Source organism: Caretta caretta, chromosome 9 (genome assembly GCF_965140235.1).
Source record: "Caretta caretta isolate rCarCar2 chromosome 9, rCarCar1.hap1, whole genome shotgun sequence".
Classification (NCBI taxonomy): domain Eukaryota; kingdom Metazoa; phylum Chordata; order Testudines; family Cheloniidae; genus Caretta; species Caretta caretta.
This window is the reverse complement of record NC_134214.1, coordinates 31,588,855-31,606,647: the sequence shown is the minus strand read 5'-3', so window position 1 is coordinate 31,606,647 and position 17,793 is coordinate 31,588,855. Positions and strand designations below refer to the sequence as shown.

Here is a 17,793-nt window from a genome sequence, read left to right as displayed (position 1 = left end):
CTAGGTAAGTCATTTAAGTTCTTTGCACTTGATTCTCTGCTGCATTATTCTAGTTTTACACCAATAAAACTCTGTTGATTACAACAGAGTTACACCAGCATAAATCTGGCAAAGGCCCTCTGTGCCTCAGTTTATTTGTAACTGGAGTTTGGTGTTGATTTTCAACAATAAAGTTCTAACGGCTTTGGGCCCTCCCTACCTGAGAGTATGTTTACACTGTGTGACTATACTGACATAGCTATGGTGTCACACCTATGCTTGCATACCCCTGTAGTATAGATGCAAACCTACTGTCAAGGTCATCATTTTCAGAAGTGACCACTGATTTGGGTGCTCAGTATGAGTCTGATTTTCAAACCACTGATTTCAATTGGAGCTGTGGGTTCGCAGCACTTCTAAAAGCCAGGCCCAAGGCATTTGCTGCTGGGCACTAAAAAGTACCTTTCAGATTCCTCCAAGGAAGGGCCATGTAATGTAAGTACTATTGTTAGAATAAAATGGTAAGAAGTGAAAAAGCCAACATTTCCTACTGTCCATGCTGACACTCAGCTGCTTCTTCACACCTCATTCAACTGCCTGCTTTGGCACTGGCCCACCCCAGAGCATTACCAAGAATGCTACTGTTGAACCTAGCTACAAGAATCAGAGACCCAAATTCAGTGGGAGATTGGAAGGCAAACCAATGAATGAATCTGCATTCTTCTGCCCATGGGGCTTAGTGGCCTGAGTTGTGGGTGCTCATCTCCTCACAGGATCAGGCCCTAAATCTGTCACACCTTTCTACTAGTTTTCCTCATCTTTCTCTTTGACCATCTTCTGCAATGGCACACCCATAAATAATGGTCATACACTGCATTGCCAACTGTTTCAGACCCAGACACCATTCCGTGCAACAGTCGGCAAACAGCTGGTCAAATACTACTCACTCATAAGTAAATAGGCCTGATTCTCCATAGCCTTGCAGACTGTGTATTCATGTAGATCCTGAAAATGGATCCAAACAGCAGACATCTGTGCCTCCATACAATGAACTGTGGAATTAAGGCATTACGCCTGTGCAAACTGGGTGTAAAATGCTACTGATTGGATTGTAAAATCTGGTATAAATGGCTACACAAGTTGCAAGGCAATGGAGAACCAGTTCTCATGGTGCTACTCAAGCTTGACTGCCGTGTAAGTGAGAACAGAATTTGGCCCAGTACAAGCACATGGTTCTATAGAGATTCCTACAGGTGATTTTCCTCTGAAGTTGCTGGTATTGATCTGTTGCAATTGTTTACAACTGAATTTTGCCAGTTTCCTTTAACCACTCCTGTTTCACACTGCTAAGAATACCTAAAGCCACACCCAATATTGCTAGGTACAGGAAGGACTACGACTTAAGCTTGTAATGCACATGAATGGGTATTTCTCTTTGTCTGACGTCTGTCATAAATAATAGAAGACTAAATGGACTCAGTATCCTTTGTTCAGGAATTTCTTAATGCAGAGCTTCACTCAGGCCTCAGCACGGATCTCAACTGGCAAGTGAATTTAATGAACTCTAAAAGGGATACTCTGCTTAACGGTATTCATGGCTACACAAGGTGCAAGGCAATGACAAATATTCCACATTGTAGGAGTTGAAAATGTTATTGAAATTAAATGTTAGAAACAACAGTGATGGGCAGCAGTATAAAACCCTAAAATAGGGAACTGACTTTTTTTTTTGAAGTTGAATTGCATTCCCCACCCTCTTTTTGCTTTTATATCAGTTTTGATAAGGTACATTCAAAATGAACCAGAGATGGAGAACCCAAGCCACTAAGTACAGATCCAGGCCAAAACCTAGGCAAAGGTATGGGGTGTCTGAATCTGCGGTTTTGGTTTGCATCTAACACTGCATGTAACATGATCAGTTGTACACAGGACATCACACAGAAGAAGCAAGGGATTCTAAGAGGAAGGATCTTGTGTGTAAATCCTAGAAAAATGTTATATTTTACAGGTTGTCCATAGTGAAAATATTGCATAGTATTTCACTGATTTCTCCACATGCAGAGATTAATAGCAAAAAATAACAGGCAAATGTATATAATCATCTGCAATTAGAGGTGGTTTGTAGAGTATAAAAACTATTTTAGTAGAACTATCTAAACTGTGCACATCAATGCCATTGTTAATTGTGGTGAACTGTTACCTTCTACCAAGTATTGTTTTTTAATCTCAATTGATTTACTAGCAGTATATTATGCACATGTGACATAAGACCTGAGAAGTTAGAGATAAAATAAAATCGGGTGGACTGTCATATAAGTTCTTTTTCCACCACTCTAGTTATTTGCCAGTAAGCCCTACAGAGTTACTATTATAGAACATAATCTTTCAAAACAGAGGCAGGGACAGGTATAAAGGAAAGGAACACTCACACTTCCCCACCACCTATTTAGAATAGCATGAATGCTTGATACAAGATTTTATTTGTTTTTTTACTTTCCTCTGAAGCATCAGGTCACTGCTAGAGGCAGAAAGTGACCTAACAGGTCAAGTATCTGGTACAGAAGGGTAAATCCTGTGTTCCTATGACTTTTCAGAGTTCTTTTGTGTAATTAAGAGTTTTAAAGGGACAATGTTAAGACTGATAGACTTCAGCTCTAACCCTTCGATAAACTCTAACCTTCTTCCTTTAAAAGATACCACTTAGGAGGAAACATCTACTGACTTTCAAATTAAAAGCTCCAATGGTCTTAAAATCATGGGCCTGATTATCCCAAGTTCCATGCATGCAATGTCAATGACTTCAATGGAAACACTGCATGCAGCTGACAGAAAAACAGGCTCAAGTACTTTTAGAATATGCAACCTTAGAGCATGTGAATTTCATAATGAATGGGGCAGCATCATGACATACATAGGAAAGTCAGAGTCACAGGTGGTTTGTGGCTAGGATGCACAATATATAAAGTGATAATTTGTATCCCTTTTTCCAGCCTTGACAGTGTCATCAGGGCACATTTTGTGGAAAGCGAAATGGAGATTACACAACTTTTCTGAAAGTGAAACAAGAGAGAAAGGAAGGACTGGGGAAATAGCCCCACCATTCCCTCCATATAATAATTAAACTGACAGAGACCTTCATCGCAGCAGGCTACGCAGAAGGTCCTATGCACAAGTTAAATAAAATATTGGAAAATTACATCAAGGAAGATTAGAACAAGAGAGGCAAACTGAAGTACAGATATAATGGAAACATTCAGGGAGGATCAGAGAGTGACTTTTCAAAATCTGCTTTTCTACAACACAATGAAAAACAAAACAAAAATCTTCAGCTAGTTGAAATTGCATCAGACCACAGGGCTGAACCCATGAGATCCTAATAGATTCCTGCTGTGACTTAGTGTCACACCATCATGGGATATCGCAAACAAGTATGCATTATATTCATATGAAATAATCTCTTTCAACCTGGTATTTTATTCTTATGAAACAGGCCTCCTATATTCCCAAAGGGTTTTTAGATTCAGATCAGCCCATGGAAGTACGTTATCTGTACAGTGCTACGATAACCTATTCATGACATTTACTCCATTGACAGGTCAACTTATGTCTGTTTCGTGAGAGTTGAAGTGTTAAATTTTTTACTGCACATTTCAATAGGCTAGTGGCATTTCATTCAGTACATTTTCTGTGCCTTGTCAGCACTTGAACTCAAGTGTCTAATTATACACATGCAACAAGTTTAATACTAAACTGGCACTTAAATTTGTACTCACCATAAACCATGGCTCCTCCAGTTTCATGCAAAAAGCGGAATCGATGATTTTTAAATAACCAAATTGTTAATATTGTGAGGATGAGCAAAAAGTTAAAGACCAGCAACTCCACAGCTCCCTGATGATAAAACTGATCCTCATCTCTCGCTGACATATATTTCCTTAATTTTTCCATTTCATTCCCCTTATGTGAGTACTTAAAAAAAAAAAAAGGATGAAGGGGAACAAAATGCAAAATAAAGAAAACACCACAGGTTAAATGCTATATCATCAACTTTGGTAAAGGAAAGTCTAGACACTACTGAAATTCACAACACATCTGCTTTATTTGCAGCCTCACGGCAAACTCCCCCAGCTCAGAATTCAGCTGGATTCTAGTTACAACTTCCTGTTTCTCTCTTAAAGCTGTCCTGTCTCATTTGTAATGTTATGATTGCATCACTACATTGTTCTTGTTTTAAATGTAGATCGATAAGGTTTGTGCAATTTGAGGCTCTGTGAACCTATCAAACCTCTGTGATCCTACCAAAAACTATTTTTTGTTTGTTTGCAAAAATTAGTTTATGTCCACAACACTTTGTTCCTATAATTTTTTTAAAAAATCTTTCATAAAATCATATTAGAACCTTGAACATCTCACATAGGCAAACCCTAACTAATGTTGAACAAGTGGCATAAATGACAAGTTGGTTATATTTTTACAATTAAAAAAACCTTTCCATTTTACCACTCTACAGTGCTAGTCTTAGGCAAGGAAGCTTAGGGTTTACTACAATAAGAGTTTGTCTGCATAAAGACCAAATAAAAAATGAAGATTCAGGCCCTAATTCTGCAATGAGCTCTGGATGGACAGACTGCTGGGGCACAGAATGAAAGCCGGGGGGGGGCTGCCAACGTGAAGCTCATAGCACCTTAGTTAGAAAAACACAATACAAATTAAAATGTAATTTTTTTCATCATTTATGCTGCTGACCCATTTCCATTCACCATAGGTAATAAAACTGGCTACTTTTATAGCCATTTCTAGCAGTGATGAGCTGCCACAAGCTGAAGAACCGGTTCCTTCAGTCGCTCCAGGTCTTTGGCAGCACGTCCTTCAGTCGCTCCAGGTCTTCGGCGCCACTGAAGGACCCGCCGCCGAAGGCCCGGAGCAAGTGAAGGGCCCGCCGCTGAAGTGCCACCAAAGGCCCAGAGTGCTGCTGGGGGAATAAAAATTCTCAGGGGAGCTTCCCCAGCTGAGAGCTCAGGCGGGACGGAAAGGACGGTCCTGTGGGCCGCATGTGGCCCACGGGCCACAGTTTGCCCACCCCTTTAACAACTGGTTCTAAACCAGCTTCAAAATTTAACAACCTGTTCGTGTGAACCGGCTCCAGCTCACCACTGATTTCTAGTCAATTTCACTTTCAGGTTGTCATGTCCTAGCTCAATGCTGCAATATTTGGCTGCAGACACTGGAGGGGAATATTCATGTGTTTAAAAACCACCTCCAGCCACTGGAGTATTATAAAAGAGAAGAGCAAAGCATTTCTCTTTGTCTCAGATTCCACACAAGTTTGTTTACAGAAAGCCTACATTTGCAGCCAGGTTTGAACTGACGGTTCAAACGTCAGAGATGAGTCAACTCAAAATGAATACATAGGCAGCAATGCTGTCAGCTGGGTTTGGTGGCCCCAGCTCTGCAGAAAGTGTCCACAGCTCCAAGCAGACCTTTCTTCCCACACAAGACTATGGCTTCCTTGTCCGTTCTGCAACCCCTCAAACCATTTTTATATTAAGGGGCAATGGCCTGGTCACTATGTATAGCCAGTTTCATGGTGTTTCCTAACTCCTCTTCCCGGGGAGTTTCTCTGAAGGGGATGATATAGCTCCATACAGTTATTTTTTAATTCACATCTCTCGTCTTTTCTACTCCTTTTTTCATAGTCACCCTGTATTTGTGTTTTTGCTCTGCTCTCCCCTTCTGCCCCCCGCTGCACCTCATTTTCTCCTTTGGATTTCTCTCTTCCCCTCTGCTCTGTTCCTCTCATCACTCACAGCCAGGGTGTAAACTCAGAAAAGGACATTTTAATTCAAGTCCATCTGCTGAACCCATGAAGTCTGTGTGAATTAAAAAATAGGCAAAGCCAGTTCACACGTCCCTCATTAACCATACAATACAGGAAAAAAATTAAAAAAAAAAAGACAAAACTTAGATTTTGAGTTAGATAATTGAATATTTATTATCCATTATATTGGAAACAGCAAAATAATACATGAGGATTAGGTGGAGGGATTCTGATTACACTACTGAAACAAAACTCTTCCCCGAACATAAGAGCCAGATGGGCAGAATGAGATCAGTGTAAGGGAGGGAGAGGGACAGGGCATTTGATCTGCACATTTTCTCAGTTCAGAAATGAAAGTGTTCGTAGTACTATGACTACAAAGTGGTATAATGTATTAGAAGAAACAACAGCACTCTCCTAATCTGCATGTGGCAAGTTGCAGGAAGTTCTCATGAGCTGTTCTTCCTCCTTTTTAAAAAATTAGCTTAAGAGTAGCTGTGCATGACTGATACTGCAGCTTTTCACCAAGACAGCCAAAACATGTTACAGGTGGCAGGAACTTTTTGCAAATCAGTGGGACTATGGAATCTGGCCCGTTGATTGTATCTCAATCACTAATGTTCTGACTGTCAAAAAAACAAACAGAGCAAACAATAAGACAATTCTGCGTTCGATGGTTATGCCTTTATATCGAACCCAAGAAGCAATAAATCAGGAGTCCTTGGGGGAAAACGGAAGCACTTAAAGTGTTAGTGTCTTTAATATTTGAAGAACAAGACTCTTGCCCACATAAACAGGGCCTGTTGAAGTATGAGGCAAGAATTCTGGTGTCTAACCTCCCTTTCCTGTGATAGCACAATGATGCTTTTTGGTTCCCCATATACAAATAACTTCTCTGATATGAAAGGAATCTGACAATAACCACAATGATTCTGTCTTGAAAAACAGTCATTCTTTCTTACTATACACTGATTCTTTTTGAACCATGGTTCCAAATACTAAATGCTATTGTGTGGAATGATTTTAACAATGTATAAATGTGCATTTTTAAAGGAAATGTTTCCTGTTTGCTAACAATCATGTAATAGAGATGTTTTTGCTCACAACTTTTTTTAATTAAAAAAACCTTACAAACATTGGTCAAATTCTTTGCTGGTGTAAATTGGAGCCAATGGACCTGTGCCAATTTATACTAGCAGAGAATTTGGCCAGCATATACCATACCCAACACTCCACCCCACCAAACAACAAAACCTACATTAAAAGAACACTTTATAAGGTTGAATAGTCAAGCACTGAAAAGTTAGAAAATGAAAGAATTGAAATAGTTTATGCAATGTTAATTCTACACCCTGGTGCTTATGCATAATTACATCATCAGATATTTTTCCATAAGACTGCTGCCACATTCAGCCCACAGGTTGATGGGTCACAGTGAATAAGGCAGATGTTCAGTATTTCTTATTTCCATATCATCCATTGTGTGGCCCCATACCTGACATGCTGTTCACCATGTTCAACACCAAATACTGCACTGAATATGGAATTATTTCCTCCTGAGCTTTGTTATGATGCTCATTGCTGGAGTATCTGACTGCCTCGCAAACATTAAACAATTTATCTTCACAATTTCCCCTGTGAGACCGCAAAGCATTTTACAGTTGGAGAATTGAGGCACTGAGAGATTAAGATTTGCAGCAGTGTTCACTAATTTTGGTTGACTCAGTTATTGGGGATCCCAGCTTGACACGTAAGGCCTAATTTTACAAAAATGTTGAATACCTGCAGTTCCAATGGTCTTGCTTTGGAGCTGTCAATTCAGCACTTCTCAACAGCAGACCCTGGTATCCAGAAAATGAGGAACATACAATTAGTGGCCAGTTCCAAAAATTTTGATCCAAGGTCCACCTTCAGTAAACACTGAAACGTGCTTAGCTCTATGGATGTGAGTAGTCCTACTGCGGACAATGGTTCAGGCCTAAGGCACTTGCCCACTGAAGTGAAAAATCTGGGCCACAGGCTTGTCTATACAGAATTTTTTTGTTTACAGCTTTAACTATACTGATATAGTTAAAGTGGCACAGCTCCCCTGTGTGAACACAGTTATGCCAATATAAAGGTGTGTATAGCTTAGTGCTGTAAGGGAAGAGAAATACTGCTAAGGGACCTCTCTGCTGGTATAACTGCATCACACTAAGGGTTGTGCATAGTTAAATATTTTGGAACAAAAACCACATCCCTAAAACAAAATTGTTAAATCAATACAAAAACTGTGCCTAGAACAGGCCTAAGTACTGCTCAACATGTAGGAGTGCCAGGGATAGAATAGAGTTCTTGTGGGCCCCCATCTAGTGCTTTATCCACAAGACCACTCTTCCTATTTCTGCAGTTCTCTGCCTCACTCTCCTTTCAGTGTTTATAGCAAATCTTGTGTGGGTTTCAGGGTATGTCTACACAGCAACTAGACACCCACGGCTGGCCCGTGCCAGCTGACTCAGGCTCACGGGATTCAGGCTGCAGGGCTGTTCCTTTGCTGTGTAGACTTCTGAGCTTGGGCTCCAGCCCAAGTTCTAGGACCCTGCAGGGTGGAAGGGTCCCATAACTCAGGCTCCAGCCCAAGCCTGGAAGTCTACACAGCAATGGAACAGCTGCGCAGCCAGAGCCCTGTGAGCCTGAGTTGGCTGGCATGGGCCAGCTGCGAGTGTCTAGTTGCTGTGTAGACATGCCCTTACAGACCACAGCCTCATTCACTGACCCAATCTGACATGACTTTCAGTCACAGTCACTGGAGTACTTTATTAGAATAGATCATATTTCTTTCTTATTTGTGACATTTAAGTCCAATTTCAAAATTGGGGACATTCCCTCAGGCCAGACCAAACTCCTTTAGTGAATTACTCATCACTCTCTCTCTCAGCAACTCCACAAAGGGCTTTTGCAAAGTACACCTATCAAAGCATATCTAGGCTTTTGCAAAAACCACATCGAAGTGGGAGCTGTCAGGCCCAAGACAGAAATACTGGATATTCATTCAGGACTCAGGATCAGGGAGGACGATAAGTAACTCTCAAAATAATATTCAGCACATTGCAAGATTGGGCCCCCAAAGGTTATAGCCTTTCAGAAATGGAAGATGTAATTATAAATCAGCTGTCCAGACACAGCCATCTGTCACAGTTGCTCTTCATGAGAAATCCAGATGTGCAGTCCAAAAGTGCTGTGTTTTGCTTCTTTGCATTATACATTTTATTAATAATTTCTTCCTGAAGCAATGTATATGTTTTTATCCTTGACCTCAACTGACATTTTAGAAGTTCAGTTAGCATACCGCCAATTTTTAGCAGGCACGTCCATAATGTTTTCATAGTTTTCATGTTGATCACCTGAATCACAGCATTTTTCAGCCAGCAAAAGGATACAGTCTAGTATTTTGTGCTAAGCTCTTCTCTCTTTTTTTTCCCCCCATGAGTTTTCTCTGCCTCCTCTCCATTCCTTATTTATTCAAGAAATTTTTTTGGTCAATATCTGTCTCTGTCCACATGCTGTCTCAGACTGGCCTGCTGCATAAAGCATTCTCTGTGAATTCTCCTTGACTCGTAAGTTTTCAGATTTTTGGGTTCAGGCAATTCACGTGCGATTTAAAATGTTCTGTTTTAAATGAGGAAGTCAGAATTAATTTTTTTAAAAGTTCTGATTCATACTGGGACCCCCTCTGTCCTGACTCAAAGGCTGACCCTAGACACACATGGACTTGGTGTTTTGCTCACAGGTGATCCATGCTCCATTCTGATGATACAGTTTATCGGGATATTAAAACTCAATCTAGATTTGGAGTGCTATTGGACCACTGCCTTCAGAAAGCTTGTGTTCCAAGTTTACATAATTCTGGTCAATTTTTCACTGCAGTATTTTAAAACCAACAAACAAATGAGTTAGTCACAGGGTATGCTGGGAAGGAGACAAACCGCAGGGTGCTGTGTAGTGTTAATGCTACTTTTAGATTCCATAGACTTTCTGAAGTATGAAGGCTTCTTAACGTGAAATGGCCAGATTGTAGGACTTTTAAAGTCCTTCAAACGAGCTTTGAAACAAGCTTTGGTGCAGTAATAGCAAGCAGGTGGCCCAGATGTGCTAATTAAGACAGATTATATTTGACAGAATTGCTAGTTTATAGATTCAGTGAAGTATAAAAAGCTGACCTCTCACGTGGACTTTGTGGGACGTTCTGCATCTTGGTGGATTCAGTCTGCTTGTTCAGCCGCCCCCTCACAAAGGCAGACAACGTAGTGAGAGAGCAGTAGATAACCCCACCAAACACCCTATGCTAAAGTGTAGGGGAACGTGAATTCAAATCTCACCTCTACTGACTGCTGTTTATATTTCCAGGCACTTTGTAGCCTTTATTAGCGACTAAGACCAAACCTTAGAAGGCAGTGAACTGGCACCTTCCATTTCACAAATAAGTTAACACTGAAGTTGCAGCAGGTCACTTCAGGCAGAGTAGAAATAGAATCCAGAGGTGAAATACTGGCCCCCTTGAAGTCAATGGCAAAATTCTTATGCATTTCAGTGGGGCCAGAGTTCCACCCACATGTCTAATATGGCAAAGTCAAGATTATCCACTGAGCCACATGGCCTTTCAGACTGAATGTACCCAATGTGTGTTGGTTAGCCTCTCTCTCTAACCAGTAGGCATCACTTCCCTTCTAGAGCCAGAGATCGACTCAGAAGTCTTAATCTCCAGTATTCTCTTGCTGTCTAGCAAAAAATTGTGTAATCCACTGGCAAAGCATGTCACGTCTTCCTCTACTCACTGGGTCATATAGACTAAAAATAGCAATTACTCCTGTAGTTCAAATGGTAGAGGCCTACGCTGTGGATCTGGGATCCAGTGGTTAAACACTGCTGAAGATGCATTCACAGTGGGATCTACATGGGTTGCATATAATAGATTTTTTCCCATTTTTCTTTTTAAAATAGTTGATTCAGTTCACACAGTGAAAAAAATCCTTTAAAATAGATTTTATAGTTAATGTTTTTCTAGCAATTATGCCGCAAAACCCAGGTGTTCCAGAGTCTGGTCATTTGTCACATATTTCAACTGTTGGCATGACACTTTGGCTGCTTTGAAGACTGATAGGTAGGATAAACAGATCCCCATTGCAGGGGCACAAATATTTTCCATTGCTATCAACCCACCCAAAAAGACTGGAGTAAAAGCTGGAAATACAGTACACGGCTAGAATTTAAGGGAGAAAACCTTGAGAATGTTGAAATTTTGCAAAAAACAAACCAGAAAGCCAGGAAATTTGAAGATAATGTAAAAACTTCACAAAATAATTAGTTTTGAATACTTTCATAAAACCTAACTCTGTCCTCCTGCTACCCACACCTCCCTGGCCACAAAATCCTCTTTCTGATTCAGCCGTAGCATTAATACACTATGAAGAAGTGATTTAAAAAAACATTTTTAAATGGCAACGTGCTTGCTTCTCGAAAACACAGGATACTGTTTGGTGACCTCTTACAACTAGCTGCCACAATGTACCTCTATCTGTGGAAAACCACCAACCCAGCCAGCTTGAGTCTACGTCTGCAGACATTTTAAACCCTGTCCCAGTATATAGGGCTGGCTCACATTTAAGATTGCGAATAGCAAGATACGAGAATTAATGGTTATAAAGGGCTTTGCGATCCTTGGATGAAAGGTGCTATTTAAAAACAAGGAAATAACTATAATAATATCCAAGACTGACATCAATTTAATTATCTTATGCCAGTTTTACAGACAGGCGCTGATGCACATTTTCAGTTATTTCTGTGTAATTCAACATAAATCAATAAAATAATTTGACTTCTGTGGACACAGGGAAAAGTTAGTTTTAAATTAGTTAAAAGTCACTACTAGCATGGACAATTTTTTTAAATGAGCCAGATCCTCATCTGGTGTAAATTGGCATAGGTATGATCCCATATATATATATATATATATATATATATATATATATATATATATATATATTTTTTTTAACTCTACAGCTTCCAAAATCATGCACTGATGTGGAGCTACACTGATTTACATCAACTGAAAATCCACCGCAAAATGCTTGCTAAAGGTATCTTGTGTCCCCACTGGTAATCTGTGGCTATTGTATGTCTTCCAAATGCAGGCTGTTACCGAAACCTGTACTAGCGTGAACAAGCATCTAGCTTGACATGCTTAATATAACCCTGGAAAAAAAGCTGTTGGTAATAACTGGTATAGGGCATTATAGCAAGAGTGGTTTTGGTAATCTGGTGGAGATCTGGAACAGCTAGGCCACTCAAAAGGGGAGGTTCAAGCTTTCAGGGTCTAAGGCTGAGAGTATCTGGTATATAATACAGGGTTAAAGGCCTCTAGTCAAGTTGCAACAGAGTTAGGCTTGTGTTTTTATGGCAGTGGGCTGTGTAACTGCATGTTCCTATTCTCCTAATACCATACTATTGTAATTAGAAGTGTGAATACATAGTATTAGATTCCCCTTGAGTTAGGTTAAAAAGAGTCTCATCTCTAGGAACTCCTCAGTAGCATGTTGACAGTTGGTGCTTGTGACCCAGGTCACTCCTGAGCTCAGGACAAACCACTACCAAGACCTTGGTCAGGTTTAACAAAACAAAAAGGGTTTATTTGGTTGTTGCCCTGCTCAGGCACAGTACTACCAGCCCAGTCTCACCCAGTAACAACAAGTAAGGAATGAGTAACAATAGTCTCACATCTGACCTTCCTTCCCACAAAGAGGCTGAGGCAGGCAGCAGTCTCTCAAGAAGTTCCTGTTTCCAGGCCAGTGTCTCTCACGTACTGAGAACTACTCTTCTTCCCACTCAGCCCCCAGCTGAGCTGTGTTCTCCTCTATTAACCATTCCTCCCAAGACAGTGTAGTGCAGTGGGGCTGATTAAGCCCACAGCATCTCATTAAAGCTCTCCTGATCAGTGTGGGGTTTGCATACCCCATTAAAGGGTTTAAAACATACTGTTTGATTTGGAAGACAATGCCAAAATTGCTCTAAGGTTTTTCTGAAGTACAATGTGAATGTGTCCATAAAACTGTCCTTCCCCTGTTTCCACACATTCACACAGGCATACAACAGGATCTGAAACAGCAATATGAATTACAAAATATGGACACTGTTACACCTGGAACAGTTGTATAAAATAGTTTCGTGTGAGAGAAAGCCTTGAGCCTCATGCCACAAAATCACAGCTGAGCAAAGCATTCCCACTGAAGCTCAAACCCATTCAAACATAGCCTGGATATGAGGTTTAAAATACTCTGTTCACACAGTTCATGAGCTCCTCAGTCTTCGCCCCTGTTCACAGAAAGGAGGAATGGCTGGTGGGCTGCACCTGGAACACTGTTAAGTTAAATAAGGCGTTTTCCAAGGCTTGAGATTGTTAACCATACCAGACTGGCACAACTCTACCCAAAGTGCACGAGTGGTGGTGTTATCAAAGAAATCACACATGTTGCCCTGTACTAGTGCTTTAGCATTAATAGAGCTAGTATAGTCCTTTGCACTTTCAGAATAATACTCTGTATTTTATGTAGTGATTCAGTCATAGAACTCTAAGGGTATGTCTACACTACGAAATTAAGTCGAATTTATAGAAGTCGGTTTTTTAGAAATTGGTTTTATATATTCGAGTGTGTGTGTCCCCACAGAAAATGCTCTAAGTGCATTAAGTGCATTAACTCGGCGGAGCGCTTCCACAGTACCGAGGCAAGCGTCGACTTCCGGAGCGTTGCACTGTGGGTAGCTATCCCACAGTTCCCGCAGTCTCCGCTGCCCATTGGAATTCTGGGTTGAGATCCCAATGCCTGATGGGGCTAAAACATTGTCGCGGGTGGTTCTGGGTACATATCGTCAGCCCCCCGTTCCCTCCCTCCCCCCCCCCCCATGAAAGCAAGGGCAGACAATCATTTCGCGCCTTTTTTCCTGAGTTACCTGTGCAGACGCCATACCATGGCAAGCATGGAGCCCGCTCAGCTCACTTTGGCAATTAGGAGCACATTAACCACCACACGCATTATTCAGCAGTATATGCAGCACCAGAACATGGCAACGCGATACCGGGCGAGGAGGCGACGTCAGCGCGGTCCCGTGAGTGATCAGGACATGGACACAGATTTCTCTGAAAGCATGGGCCCTGACAATGCATGCATCATGGTGCTAATGGGGCAGGTTCATGCCGTGGAACGCCGATTCTGGGCTCGGGAAACAAGCACAGACTGGTGGGACCGCATAGTGTTGCAGGTCTGGGACGATTCCCAGTGGCTGCGAAACTTTTGCATGCGTAGGGGCACTTTCATGGAACTTTGTGACTTGCTTTCCCCTGCCCTGAAGCGCATGAATACCAAGATGAGAGCAGCCCTCACAGTTGAGAAGCGAGTGGCGATAGCCCTGTGGAAGCTTGCAATGCCAGACAGCTACCGGTCAGTTGGGAATCAATTTGGAGTGGGCAAATCTACTGTGGGGGCTGCTGTGATGCAAGTAGCCCACGCAATCAAAGATCTGCTGATATCAAGGGTAGTGACCCTGGGAAATGTGCAGGTCATAGTGGATGGCTTTGCTGCAATGGGATTCCCTAACTGTGGTGGGGCTATAGACGGAACCCATATCCCTATATTGGCACCGGAGCACCAAGCCGCCGAGTACATAAACCGCAAGGGGTACTTTTCGATAGTGCTGCAAGCTCTGGTGGATCACAAGGGACGTTTCACCAACATCAACGTGGGATGGCCGGGAAAGGTGCATGATGCTCGCATCTTCAGGAACTCTGGTCTGTTTCAAAAGCTGCAGGAAGGGACTTTATTCCCAGACCAGAAAATAACTGTTGGGGATGTTGAAATGCCTATATGTATCCTTGGGGACCCAGCCTACCCCTTAATGCCATGGCTCATGAAGCCATACACAGGCAGCCTGGACAGTGGTCAGGAGCTGTTCAACTACAGGCTGAGCAAGTGCAGAATGGTGGTAGAATGTGCATTTGGACGTTTAAAGGCGCGCTGGCGCAGTTTACTGACTCGCTTAGACCTCAGCGAAACCAATATTCCCACTGTTATTACTGCTTGCTGTGTGCTCCACAATATCTGTGAGAGTAAGGGGGAGACGTTTATGGCGGGGTGGGAGGTTGAGGCAAATCGCCTAGCTGCTGGTTACGCGCAGCCAGACACCAGGGCGGTTAGAAGAGCACAGGAGGGCGCGGTACGCATCAGAGAAGCTTTGAAAACCAGTTTCATGACTGGCCAGGCTACGGTGTGAAAGTTCTGTTTATTTCTCCTTGATGAACCCCCCCGCCCCTTGGTTCACTCTACTTCCCTGTAAGCTAACCACCCTCCCCTCCTCCCTTTAATCATTGCTTGCAGAGCCAATAAAGTCATTGCTGCTTCACAGTCATGCATTCGTTATTCATTCATCACACAAATAGGGGGATGACTACCAAGGTATCCCAGGAGGGGTGGTGGAGGAGGGAAGGAAAATGCCACACAGCACTTTAAAAGTTTACAACTTTAAAATTTATTGAATGACAGCCTTCTTTTTTTTGGGCAATCCTCTGTGGTGGAGTGGCTGGTTGGCCGGAGGCCCCCCCACCGCGTTCTTGGGCGTCTGGGTGTGGAGGCTATGGAACTTGGGGAGGAGGGCGGTTGGTTACAGAGGGGCTGCAGTGGCAGTCTGTGCTCCAGCTGCCTTTGCTGCAGCTCAACCATACACTGGAGCATACTGGTTTGGTCCTGCAGCAGCCTCAGCATTGAATCCTGCCTCCTCTCATCACGCTGCCGCCACCTTTGAGCTTCAGTCCTGTCTTCAGCCCGCCACTTACTCTCTTCAGCCCGCCACTTACTCTCTTCAGCCCTCCACCTCTCCTCCCGGTCATTTTGTGCTTTCCTGCACTCTGACATTATTTGCCTCCACGCATTCGTCTGTGCTCTGTCAGTGTGGGAGGACAGCATGAGCTCGGAGAACATTTCATCGCGAGCGCGTTTTTTTTTCTTTCTAAGCTTCACTAGCCTCTGGGAAGGAGAAGATCCTGTGATCATTGAAACACATGCAGCTGGTGGAGAAAAAAAAAGGGACAGCGGTATTTAAAAAGACACATTTTATAAAACAGTTGCTACACTCTTTCAGGGTAAACCTTGCTGTTAACATTACATACATAGCACATGTGCTTTCGTTACAAGGTCGCATTTTGCCTCCTCCCACCGCGTGAACAGATTTTGGTTGAATGCCAGCAAACATACACTGCAATGCTTTGTTCTACAGTGATTCCCGAGTACGTGTTACTGGCCTGGAGTGGTAAAGTGTCCTACCATGAAGGACGAAATAAGGCTGCCCTCCCCAGAAACCTTTTGCAAAGGCAGAACCGCAAATGCCAGGGCAAAGTAATCCTTTCACATGCTTGCTTTTAAACCATGTATAGCATTTTAAAAGGTACACTCACCAGAGGTCCCTTCTCCGCCTGCTGAGTCCAGGAGGCAGCCTTCGGTGGGTTCGGGGGGTACTGGCTCCAGGTCTAGGGTGAGAAACAGTTCCTGGCTGTCGGGAAAACCGGTTTCTCCGCTTGCTTGCTGTGAGCTATCTACAACCTCCTCATCATCATCTTCTTCGTCCCCAAAACCTACTTCCGTATTGCCTCCATCTCCATTGAAGGAGTCAAACAACACGGCTGGGGTAGTGGTGGCTGAACCCCCTAAAATGGCATGCAGCTCATCATAGAAGCGGCATGTTTGGGGCTCTGACCCAGAGCGGCTGTTCGCCTCTCTGGTTTTCTGGTAGGCTTGCCTCAGCTCCTTCAGTTTCACGCGGCACTGCTTCGGGTCCCTGTTATGGCCTCTGTCCTTCATGCCCTGGGAGATTTTCAGAAAGGTTTTGGCATTTCGAAAACTGGAACGGAGTTCTGATAGCACGGATTCCTCTCCCCAAACAGCGATCAGATCCCGTACCTCCCGTTCGGTCCATGCTGGAGCTCTTTTGCGATTCTGGGACTCCATCATGGTCACCTGTGCTGATGAGCTCTGCATGGTCACCTGCAGCTTGCCACGCTGGCCAAACAGGAAATGAGATTCAAAAGTTTGCGGTTCTTTTCCTGTCTACCTGGCCAGTGCATCTGAGTTGAGAGTGCTGTCCAGAGCGGTCATAATGGAGCACTCTGGGATAGCTCCCGGAGGCCAATACCATCGAATTGTGTCCACAGTACCCCAAATTCGAGCCGGCAACGTCGATTTAAGCGCTAATCCACTTGTCAGGGGTGGAGTAAGGAAATCGATTTTAAGAGCCCTTTAAGTCGAAATAAAGGGCTTCATTGTGTGAACGGGTGCAGGTTTAAATCGATTTAACGCTGCTAAATTCGACCTAAAGTCCTAGTGTAGACCAGGGCTAAGGATAGCTCTACACTGCAGCTGGGGATGAGCCTCCCAGCCTGGATAGACAGATTTGCACTAGCAAGGCCTGAGCTAGTGTGCTAAAAATAACAGTTTTCAGAGGAACAGCCGTGTTAGTCTGTATTCGCAAAAAGAAAAGGAGTACTTGTGGCACCTTAGAGACTAACCAATTTATTTGAGCATGAGCTTTCGTGAGCTACAGCTCACTTCATCTGATGAAGTGAGCTGTAGCTCACGAAAGCTCATGCTCAAAAATAACAGTGTGGACATTGCAGTTCAGGCTCTTAACTCCACCTGACCCCCTAAGCTTAAGAGCCTGCACTACAGCCTGAGCTACAATATCCACTGCTATTTTTAGCAGGCTAGCTTGAACTCCACTACTGTGAGTCTGTCTACCCAGACTGGGAAGCTCATTCCTAGCTGTAGTGGACATAGGTAACAACTTTTAGTTTTCCTCCCAGGTGCTCTGCCCCAAGGCCCTGCCCCCACTCCACCCCTTCCCCCAAGGCCCCTCTTGCTCCTCCTCTTCCTGACCCCACTCCACCCTCTTCCCCTGAGGCCCTGCCCTCGCTCCACCTC

At 43.1% G+C, this 17,793-nt stretch overlaps 2 protein-coding genes across 2 annotated transcripts in view; both read right to left on the bottom strand.

Annotated features, from left to right (window-relative positions):
• Positions 1-4,103, bottom strand: part of SLC9A9 (solute carrier family 9 member A9) — a 316,631-nt gene extending 312,528 nt beyond the window's left edge. Inside the window, exon 1 of the mRNA XM_048864122.2 lies at positions 3,753-4,103. Coding sequence (XP_048720079.1) covers positions 3,753-3,927 — 175 coding nt within the window. The 5' untranslated portion in view covers positions 3,928-4,103. The remainder of the gene's footprint in view (positions 1-3,752) is intronic.
• Positions 4,104-15,345: 11,242 nt separating this feature from the next.
• LOC125642803 (uncharacterized) lies at positions 15,346-17,146 on the bottom strand. The gene is made up of 2 exons (XM_048864612.2): positions 16,275-17,146; positions 15,346-15,887 (listed from the first exon to the last, which is right to left on the bottom strand). Exons 1-2 carry the CDS (start codon positions 16,852-16,854, stop codon positions 15,346-15,348), a joined length of 1,122 nt encoding a protein of 373 aa, XP_048720569.2. The 5' UTR covers positions 16,855-17,146.
• Between the last annotated feature and the right edge of the window lie 647 nt (positions 17,147-17,793).

Excerpts from the sequence above, each read along its gene's own strand:
- LOC125642803 (XM_048864612.2), bottom strand. The coding sequence starts at position 16,854 with ATGCAGAGCTCATCAGCACAGGTGACCATGATGGAGTCCCAGAATCGC. Across the intron at positions 15,888-16,274 it reads AGGCGGAGAAGGGACCTCTG|CTGCATGTGTTTCAATGATC; the intron begins GTGAGTGTACCT and ends TTTCTCCACCAG.